General features: G+C 36.0%; 1 protein-coding gene across 9 annotated transcripts; it reads right to left on the bottom strand.

Moving 5' to 3' along the window:
• Positions 1 to 1,182: 1,182 nt before the first annotated feature.
• Positions 1,183 to 9,654, bottom strand: LOC130716921 (uncharacterized). 9 transcript variants are annotated; one of them, XM_057566964.1, is made up of 12 exons: positions 9,532 to 9,645; positions 8,005 to 8,157; positions 7,158 to 7,257; positions 7,018 to 7,073; positions 6,375 to 6,911; positions 5,459 to 5,662; positions 4,908 to 5,075; positions 4,388 to 4,756; positions 3,769 to 3,848; positions 3,113 to 3,476; positions 2,424 to 2,636; positions 1,183 to 1,799 (listed from the first exon to the last, which is right to left on the bottom strand). In XM_057566964.1, the coding sequence occupies exons 4-12, from the start codon at positions 7,051 to 7,053 to the stop codon at positions 1,467 to 1,469; spliced, it is 2,304 nt and encodes a 767-aa protein (XP_057422947.1). In that variant the 5' UTR covers positions 7,054 to 7,073; positions 7,158 to 7,257; positions 8,005 to 8,157; positions 9,532 to 9,645; the 3' UTR covers positions 1,183 to 1,466. The 9 variants fall into 9 exon arrangements, with proteins under 9 accessions (XP_057422947.1, XP_057422950.1, XP_057422946.1 ...); XM_057566967.1 differs by having other exon boundaries at positions 8,005 to 8,094; positions 9,532 to 9,616; XM_057566963.1 differs by lacking the exon at positions 9,532 to 9,645 and adding an exon at positions 8,449 to 8,880.
• Positions 9,655 to 10,888: the final 1,234 nt, after the last annotated feature.

Below are 10,888 nucleotides of genomic sequence, written 5' to 3'. Positions count from 1 at the left end.
TGGCTTCGACAATGCAAACATTTTTGTTTGATAAAATGGAGGGAATGCAAGCATTTTTCAAACCTATAAATTTGACATTATATAATGAGTAATATTATATGCTTATTAGATAGAAATCTAGCATTAAACAAATAAGTACAATTTGATTCGTAAACTAATATACATTTTTTCAAGTCTTAATCATACTGGTATAAATTTTCATATAACTTTTTAAACTATCTCTTGTAATGAATGGAATGGGCATTTTCTCTGGTACAAAAGCAAATTTTTTTTTGGTTAAATACATGAGTGACATGTACCAGTAGAAAAATTACACTTGGATTATTTATTAATAATATTGTGAACTTCTTGAAACTCTGAATCAACCCTGTAGGTTTATTGTAATTATAAACTAACCTTAGAACCTTCTATTTTTTCAATTCAGTCCTTAGGTGAAAAAATTGGATGTTGAATTAATCTTTTCACCTTCTTTTACCTTATTTCACATATGTTCATCCTGTATCAACTTTTTTTCACCTTTTCATAAACATTTGTTCACTTCAACTTAAAATCGATTCCTGAATCTCCAATCTCTTATTCAACTTAGAATTGGGCACCGCCAAGTTGCTCGGCGGTGGCTAGATCTGGTGGGTTCACCTCTCCTCCTCTTCTACTTGTTCTCCTTCTGCATCTGGTAGTGGCGAGATCTCGGCCGCTGTCAAAGATGGATTTGAGAGGATGAGGGTTTTGTTCCGGCTTGGTGGTGCAGGTCATGGTCTGAGTCCTTCCTTCTACGTTTCTATCTTTTCCCTACTCCACTTTTCAATCTGGGTTTTTTTCGTTTCTTTTTTCTCCACTCTTCAATCTGGGATTTCCCCCTTTTCTTTCTTCTCCACTCGTCAATCTGGCTTTTTCCCCTTTTCCTTTCTTCTTCACTCTTCAATCTGGTGTTTTAACATATTGTTGCAGATTTTGGTGTGTTTGTTGGAATGCATATGTTGTTAAAACCCAGATTTGGGGACAAAATCACGTTAAACCAGAGGAATGGGGGTGCTGAGTTATTTTGCTTCTGGGTATAATTTACCAGTGGTAAAGTTTTACATACATAATTATTAAAAAAAAGATGAGGGTATATTTAGTAAGCTAAAATTCAGTTGGGGTTACAACGTAAATAATCTAAAAAAATCTAGTGAGCACTTGTCATATTAAGTGTTTATACATTATTGGTACACCTCACTCCTGTAGTTTACACTCGTTTAAATTTATGGGCACCCAAGTATGCACCAATGGAATGAATATGTATGATCAGTGAACTGAACGGATACATGAAAATGAATAAATGTTTTCCTTTTCCTTGGGTGGGGGCTTACAAGTTACAATACAAAACTTTAGCTTTAGTAAGTATCGCTGCACGATTATCATAGGCTATGAAGTAACTCATAAAAAGCCAAAGTGGCCTAATCTATACAATATGATGTTAAGATGTTTCATTCACGAAGCTGTTTAGTCCAGTCAAATGGTTCCCACTCTTTGGCAAAGCTAGCAACTGCTTGTTTTTGAACCTCCACTGCTTCGTACCTTCGACGCCTATACATGTCTTCATCCGCCAACTGTAGCATGCCTCTTAGCACATTGAACCCTAAGCTGCCATTGAACTGCGTTTCATCATCGATAACGTGGACAAAACCTTTGTTCAGACCAAACTCAACATGAAAATAAGGAAAGTCCTTCGGAATTGAATTGCGCAATCCCTTTTGGCTTGTGTCAATAAGCTTCTTGGCATTGTGCTGGCTCCACTCATCTTCAGCTTCATCAATTGCCTGTGATGAAGTCAATTTAAAGACAGTGAGTTCATAATTTCAATTACACATACAGAAAGGGAAATACATTGATATTAAATAAAATAAAAAAGATAGAATGTAAAGTGCCATCAATAATAACAAAGTACAAGTTACAATGGATCTATTACCAAAGGCATTGGAATACCAATAATCTCAAATGATACTAGAAATATCATTTAGAAAACCTATTCAGGTTCTGCTCCTCATCAAAAGACATCTGCGCGTATGCTTTTAACCATATGGCACTCATCAAAAGAGTATATAACTATATATACTAATCAATCAGGATTTTTGCAAAGTTTGGCCCCTTATACCATCTGGATACACAATTCAAGCCAAGCCTCTCTTGACAAGACATCAGCAATGACCACATAGACTGCTATGATAGTTCAGCAATGACCCAGGAAACACAGAAAGAAACAGTAAAAGAATATTTTCATGCTAGCTTTCAGAAATCAACAGACACAACTATGTTCAACCTAATAGATTTATAATTCATTTCAAAGATGCACAAATGAAAAGCATTGATACTGGACAGAGAAGCAAGCAAATAGCAATGAAGTACAACACAAAATAACAAAGAAGCAAAGTTTGGCACCTCACCTTTTTAAAGTATAAAGGAGCCTCTTTAGCAATGTCTTGTGGTAAAGGAATACATTCAACCATACAATGGCGGCGCTGTTGTGCCAATCCCATCACAGTTTCAAGAAAAACTACCTCCTTCTCTTGCTTTGCAAACATCATAATCAAACATTTCTTGAAGTTTCGAATTTCCACCCACACATTATCATCCACGGTTCTTGTAGCTGATTCATGCTGTCATATAAAGGATGAGACAAAGTTACAGAAGAAAAAAACTGTAAGAATAATAATAACAAAGTTCCTTATTGCACAAACCAACAGGTTCAAAAAACTGTTGATCCACTTTCAATTCACATGACATTTATACAACTTAATGTTACTTCCACACATGCAATAACACTACATCTTATCAAGTTAACATCCTAAAATTAAGAAGGCATCAAATACAAATCAATCCTTATTAGTCATTTCTATTATGATCTCAATATGCCGCTGGATGGTTGGACTCACACCATCCATTAAGCAAATGTTCTAGTCATAGTCATAGAGGAAAATCTTCAGGTGTGAATCCTATGATAAAAAAATAATCTATTAAATAACTTAAATCACTTGTATTAGAGGGATTGTGTTCAATATACGACATGCTAGGGCTGCTGTCAACTAGGTGCACCTTTGAAAGGAAAACTAACAGTAGCAGAAATCAAACTCACATGGATGGGTAAAATGCAGCAATGACCAGGCACCACAGGCTGCCTCTGTGGCAACATAAGGTAGGTAAAATTGGCAATAGACACAGTGAGATGCATAGGCCGATTTGGATTCTCTAAGCAAAAGAGGCAGCGCTCTTGCTGGGTCAAGAACCGACTCTCATTCATCCTTTTCGGGATAGTTTTTCGGTCATCGCCTCCTTGCTTCTTTCTATTCTTTTTGGTTGGACCATCTTCAAAATCGTATTCGTCGTCAGGCTGTGTAGAAACTTTAAACTGCTTGTTCTGCATGATCTTGCGGGCAAGATGCATATCAGCGTCATCCTCTCCTTTCTTCTGTTGAGCAGATATCTTCTGTATAGCATACCTTGAATAAAGTAAAGTGTGAACGTTGAAACCATACGAAATAATAAAATATTACAGAATACATAAAGCTCTAGAAACCAATAACACTGATGCAGCAAATCAAACATGTTTATGAACAAACACACAAGAATAAAGAAATGCAAACAAAATCAAAGACAACATAATTTAGCGACACTATGTTTTGGTTCTATATAAGAAAATTCACCTATTTTTGACATCATAAATGAATAAATCAAGTAATGAACAGGACCAAGGGAAAAAAGTATACACAGAATTCCAAGACGGTAAAATACCTGCTAGAACTTCCATCGGTTTTTGATCTAATCGTATGATCTTGATTGCCTTGGGTAGTGTTCAAAACCTTTGCTTCTTGCTGCCACCAAAACAAGAACAAAATCCAGAAAATGGAATCAGAATAATTACAAATCTAGAAGGATAAGCTTTGGTAGACTATATATAAACTCAATAGACTATACTAACCCCACTTCCTACTAAAGCAATATAAAGTAAAAGCAGAAAGCAAAGAAAGAAGTTAGTATTGCAAAGCTCCTCTTAATTCCCCAGTCTCCTACCATCTTAAAAATCTCCCTTCCAAGAAAAAGTAATAGAAAAGATAAATTTAAAACATAACTCCAATAAGAATGAAGCAAATCATAATTCCAGGGCGAGTGATATAGCAAAACGAACAAAAAAGAAATCATAAAAAACAAGTGTCAAACACTGATGGCTGTCTCTATTTTATCATGTCTGGTAAGAAAAAATATACTAATTGAACACAATGCCAAATTCAACTCTGAAGGGAAGCACAAAATGGATAAGACAAAAAAAAGATGCATCAATTTAAACTGCAAAAATCATAAGAGGCAAACACAGTCTATACGAGAGGGCTATTCTCTCATTTTATGGTCTTACCATTAGTTTGTCAGCTTCTTCATTCTTTCCTTTCAAGCGAAGTTGCATAGCCTTAGCTGCCAACTGGTTTGCACTCATCTCATTCTTAGCTACTGCACTCCTTTCCCCTGGAGTGTTTGCTTCTGATGGAACCTTTTTTGTCTCAACACTTCCCAAGACAGAACCATCAGAATTACTGCTCTTGCTAGAAATATCACGTAGAAAGCTCCCATCATTAGCAAATTTATTTAAGCTGGATGCTGCAGCAGAGATGACCTCAGCACCCTCTGCTACATGTTGGCCTTTGCGCTTTCCCCATGATAAAGAATCTCGAACTTTCGGTTCTCTCATTTCATCGCGCCGAACAGAAACATTTTTTATGTAGTCCTGCTAGTGTTTTATACACAAAATTCAGTGAAGTGTAAGAGACTCACTTCAGAATTCCAGAATAGTGAGACTAAAAACTATATAATAATTTATCGAAAATAGACTAAGAAACAAGAAAGAAATGCAATGACTAAGTAGCTGTTCTCGAAGTTACCCTTTTAGAATCCCCTTGAGTAGGCTTTTCAGAATCTGGTAAGTTTTCTTTTCTTGTCCCTTGTTGTCTGTTTTTAATAGCGCGTAGATGAGCACGAGCTGGGGCAGCTGAGCGCGACGCAACAGATACAGTCAATTCACCAAGAGAACCCCACCTTTCTTCCACAACCTGTAAATAACCACACAGTTTACGAGCCGTTAAAGTATTGAACTGGAATTGAAGTATAGAATCATAGATAGGAAGAACAAGAATGAATCTGTCATTGGAAAATGATATCTGAACTGAAAAGGAGAGGATTCTCCTACCAAGGGTCTGTTCTACAATGTAACATATGCTTTCTAACAGTCCAGAACGATCACTCTACCATTACATCCCCTCTATAGTTATCTAACTGGTCTTAACTGTCAAAGAAATTATTTTGTTTGTCTTCCCTTTATTCTTTCAAGCAAATACCCTACTGTCCTAACAGAATAGCTAATTTTTTACAAGAGTGGGGAAGAAAATGTATGAAAAATAGAAACAAAGAGTATCTGAAAAGAATGGCATAAAACCTCTTGAAAGTTCCGTCCTTCTCGGGCTGCTTGCTCTTGGGCTCGCTTTAAGGCTTTAAGTCTCCAACTTGCTCCTCCATCCCCAACAAGGGAAGAAGATAGAAGTTGACCTGCACCAACTTTTCCCTCTTCACTTTCTTCTGGAAAACCACTTCCACCATCCTTCAGATATGGATTCAATTCCTTAGGATGCACCTTCTCAGGCTGAAAAAGAAAACAAAGTATTTTGTCCTCTTAATAAATTACATTGACCACAAGATTAAAAGATGAAGACCAGCTGCAAATGAAATGAAAACATTTAAGATAGGCCAGAAATAGGCATACACTTCCCCCTGTTGGAGTCAACTAGAAAAGTAAAATATTGTTTCCTCATTCATCATTCAAAGGAAAACACATAAACATAGATGATAAATATTAAAAGATTTTCTTATATGAAAAAAATCAGACATACATGATTATAGACTGATTCTCATGTAGAAGAAGGCTAAAGCCTCAAAGGGCACTAGCATACCGAACCAAACTATCCCATACTCTTTTTTCAGTTTCTGAGAAGATATTAAATAATTTTTTTCTTTTATTCTTCCATCTTTCACTCATCTTTCAATTTTCATTTTTTTTAGGGTGAATGATGACAATATAAGAAGGGTAGTTTCTTTAAGATTTTTATTTCTTCTATCATTTTATTCCTAAACATTTTATCTTTCCCTCGTTAGTCATCCTTTCATTTCTAGTAAGCAATGCCATGAAAATGAGAACACAATTTGATTGATAGAGGGTTCATAGCAAAGCAATAAAAAACAGAAAACAATGAGATTTCCTTTGAAAATGAATATAAATATTGAACCTGACAGGACACAAAGGCATATTAACGACTGAGAGGGGGAGGGAATTTTGATACTGAATTAGTGTGACATACCTCCTCGACTGGAACTTCCTCTAACAACGGCTCCTCTGTTTCTGAAACCGCAGGCCTCTTACTTTCAGACCTAAGCATCCAATCCAAACCCATCTCTTTCCTCGTAATTTCCTGCTCATCACCTTTGATCTTGTTCATTTTACTCCCATCCTTTCTATCTGACTTTTGGCGCTTCCCTTTTCTATCACCACTATCAGAAGAAGACGAATCTTCCTCAGATACATATTCTTTTTTACCACTCTTGGATCTTGATTTCCTTGTTGATCTCTTACCAGAATAATCCGACGAATCATCATCATCCCTCTTCTTTTTCCCTTTCCTCTTCCGTCTCTTGTCATCTTGGTCACTTTCACTTTCAGAATTTTCCTCCGATGAATACCACTTCCTCCTTCTCGAGCTTTTCTTTACCCTATCAAGCTCTTCATCATCAGAAGAAGAGCTGTCCCTTGATCCCTTTCCTTTCCTCTCATGCTTTTTCCTCCTACTATCCATTTTTTTCTTTTCTTTGGGAGCAGAATTCAAGTCATCATGTTGTATCTAGTACACATAGAGCAACGCAAGTACAAAACAAAACATAATCAGACCTAGCAATGCGAAATAACAACACTAGCACTATGATAGAAAGTATGGTAACTACACAAACCTGGTCACGAGGAATGAACTTCACCCCAGAAAGCATTTTGTAGACTGTGGCAATGCCTGCATAATAGTAAAACAATAAGAATTAAAAAAAAAAAAGGAAAATTTATAAATAGATATCATAAGCAGTGGCGGATCCAGGACCCCGGGGTCAGGGGGTTCAAAATCTGGTGGAACAAAAATCTGGTGTTATCAGAGCTTTTTCTTCCCTCAAAGATTAAATAGACAAGCCTATTAGTCCATCCTGCAAATTCATTATAGCCTCTTAGAGTTGCACAAGCACAAGGCATGATGAAGCTCATGAAATACTCGGTAATATAAAATACCAAAAAGCAAACTAGAACAAAAGGGTCAACCCAGGGAAGCTTTCAGCTTAATTTGATGCTTAGCATATCATGATTTGTCAACATGAAAGTGTAGATAACATTTCAATACAAGAATTTATGAAAGTGCTCCCATTTACTAGGTATTGCATTCATAAATTTCACCAGATGATAATTCAAGTTTCCTTTGTTTAACTATACATCATTTACCAAAGAGCAGAGCCACAAACTGTTTCATGGTTCAGCAGAGATTTTCATAACAAGAAAGACCAATTCACCCACTAATACAGTTTAAAAAACAAAATCAAAGAACCCCACATGAAAAACAGCCCCAAAAGGGGTTTAATTTAATTACTAGGAATTGAAAAATTAGAATCTGATGATAAATTGGTGAAATATCCTCCTAATTCAATGGGGAGAAAACAAAACAGAAAAAGCATTGTTCAAATTCCAACCCCCAAAAAATCAGTATAGATTCACTCAGGTACCAGACAGTTGAAATTAACAGTGGTTGGAGATTCACACTACAGTTGAGCAAAGCAAGAACGTATAACTTATAAGCAACAACCTTAAAAATTACAAACCTTAAAAAAAGGAAAAACAAAGAACACTCGAGAATGAGAAAACAGAAAACAGAAACAAAGAAAAGCAAAGGAATGAGCAATTACCCGCGTTCAGCAGAGCAAAGAGTGTTGAGTTGACTGGTGATGGGAAAGAGGGAGTTGGGTTCTGATCATCTGATGGATGAATTCATTTCCCTTCACATTCCAAATTTCCAATCTCAAACCAAGACAACAAGCTTATTTCCCAGTCTAATTTCACTTCAATTTCATATACACAAACTAAATTCAGCAAAAGGAAAAACAAGACAACAAGCTTATAACTCAATTCCTACATCAGGACAACAAGCTTATGCTAAATAAACTAAACTCAATTCCCTTCATATATGATATACACAATTCCTAACTAACTAAACTCAAACTCAATTCCTAACTTTCAGATTGCTTCAACAGCAGCACAATGATTTGATAAAAAGTGTTGGAGTTTTTCAATTTGGGGTTTTCAATTTGGGGTTTAGGTTTTCAATTTGGGGTTTTCAATTTCTAACTAACCTTCAAGCTTCAAGTCTTCAACAGCAGCAGAGAGAGAGAGAGTGGTGGTGCGTTGGGCGGCCGCCGGTGGGCGGTGGTGGTGGACTGGTGGCGTTGGTGGGCTGTGGCTGCCGCCTGGTGGGTTGCAGCGTTGAGAGAGAGAGAGAAAAGAGTGAACACTGAAACAGTCGAACCGTGAATCAATGAGTGGTGCCGTGGTGGTGGCTGGGGCCTGGTGTAGTGGTGGTGGGCTGGTGGCCGGTGGTGGTCTGGAACTCTGGATCGTGAAGGTGAGAGTTGAGACCGTGAGAGAGTGAGTGCGTGAGGAAGAGAGAGAGAGAGAGGAGTGAGGAATGAGTGACTGAGTGTTGACTGGGACCTGGGTGCAATTTTCAAATTTCAGGGGGTTCAAAAACAAATCACTCTAGGGGGGTAAGTAGGAAATTTTTTTTTCAGGGGAACCCCCTCAGTTCAACGTGGGTCCGCCCCTTCATAAGGGGGTTGAATTGAAATATTACACATGACTACTATGAATGACAGGTTCTGTCACCAGATAGCTAAATTTATAAACTTAGGGGGCGTTTGTTAGAGGTTTTAGAAAATGATACCCAGGAATCTTAATCCTAGGAATATTTTGATGGGAATGTTATTCCCGGGCATCTTCTTAAAAAAGTGTTTGGTTAATAAATTTCATTCCCGGGTATGTTCTTAATAATTTCTTAATTAAAATATTTAAAAATATAAAATTTGAAGTAAAAAGAAAAGTTAGTGGGAAATAACTTTCATTCCCATGGGAATGTAAGATACCCATCCTTGAACTTGGGAATGAAGTTTAGAGAAAAACAATGTAAATGGCATGCTGGGAATCTTTAATACCCGGGAATAATTTTTCTGAAACTTGTACCAAACATGGGAATGTTACATTCCCAACCTTACTTACCCGGAAATGTTTAAAGTTCCCTTCTACCAAACGCCCCCTTATATTTACTATCCTTCACACTCCCTTCAACAGTTCAACCCATGTATCTATGCAGTCCCTAACCAAACCCATCAAATTTGAAGTAAGAAGCAATAATCAGAAGAAAAATCGAAATTAACAGCTACCTTAGAAAAGGAATGTGAAATCGAGAGAAAGGGACAGCTCCGGCGGTGAAAGTGGCAGGTGGAGATCGCTGACGGCACCGAACAAGGGACGACGGAAAATTTCAGAGACACAGTTATGTTTTTTATTCTGTTTTATGTTGTAAAAAAAGCGCTTTATCTAGGGTTGCAATTGCAATGTAACTTAATCCAATTTTGTTTTTTTTTTACAGCACTTATAATCCAAATTAAACCAATCAAGACTTTTACCTTGTAGGTGTAAATTTAAAATTTATTTGCCAATCTGGTGCAACTTTTAAAATATTTACACAACTAGTGTAAATCGCCACTAGCATCGGCGATATATATAGGAATGGCGATACTCAAAAGTTCAAAATCGCCAATGATAGTGGCGATACTCAAAAGTTTTAAATATTTAAAACATGAAAATATATATATATATATATATATATATATATATATATCGCCGATGCTAGTGGCGATTTACACTAGTTGTGTAAATATTTTAAAAGTTGCACCAGATTGGTAAATAAATTTTAAATTTACACCAGTAAGGTAAAAAAGTCTACATTCACTGTCTATCTTTCTAACATATTTTAGATTTTTTTTTGTCACTAACATATTTTAGATTAAAAACTAATAAGTTATATAATAAAGCTTTTTTTTGAAATTAAAAGTTATATAATTATAATTATAAAAAAATTAATGCAAGTAACATCAACGTTAAAAATTGAATTTGAGTAAAGAACCTTTGTCACTTGTATACTACATGAAATTTTTTATCCAAAAAAAACATGAAATTTAGATTTTACACATAATTAAAAAGATGATGTACATGCATATAAAAACTTACAATAAAAATAATTATTTTCTTTGTTTTTTGTCGATTATTTTCTTTGTTCGAACTCATTCATCTGTCATCAAAGGGCCGCCGGGCAATCCAGGCCCAAGCAGGATTGAGTATGAAGCTGAAACTTCTGCTATCCATCATGCTCTTTTGTTCTGTGTCCAATTAAATCCCAGAATGATTGTCATAGAAAGTGATTAATGTTCAGTAGGGTGGGTAAATAACAATAGTGCAAGGGCCATAGAAACTAATCAACATTCTAATTTCAATTGACCTTCTCAGAGTGGAGATTCAGTGCCAAAAAGTGAAACATGTCTACAGGGGCAAAGGAAGGAAGGTTGTGAATAATTTATACTTTGGGATGTAAATAATTTGCATCATCAATTTGTACTTTTATTTCAGTTATCAATTAAGCCTTTGAAAAAACAATCATTTATATTTTATATATGAATATGTTGACATGAATCAACCTAACTTTAATAGAATTGGTTGGATTTAGATTATTTTGAAGAG

Source organism: Lotus japonicus, chromosome 5 (assembly GCF_012489685.1).
Source record: "Lotus japonicus ecotype B-129 chromosome 5, LjGifu_v1.2".
NCBI lineage: Eukaryota > Viridiplantae > Streptophyta > Magnoliopsida > Fabales > Fabaceae > Lotus > Lotus japonicus.
Note: the sequence above shows the minus strand (reverse complement) of the source record. Positions and strands in the feature narration are given on the sequence as shown.

What these genes read in the sequence shown, in the direction of transcription:
- LOC130716921 (XM_057566972.1), bottom strand. Translation starts at nt 7,053, where the DNA reads ATGCTTTCTGGGGTGAAGTTCATTCCTCGTGACCAG. An exon ending in AAGGACGGAACTTTCAAGAG is followed by an intron (nt 5,076 to 5,458) that starts GTTTTATGCCAT and finishes GGTTATTTACAG; the next exon opens with GTTGTGGAAGAAAGGTGGGG. An exon ending in GCTGCATTTTACCCATCCAT is followed by an intron (nt 2,637 to 3,112) that starts GTGAGTTTGATT and finishes TTTATATGACAG; the next exon opens with CATGAATCAGCTACAAGAAC.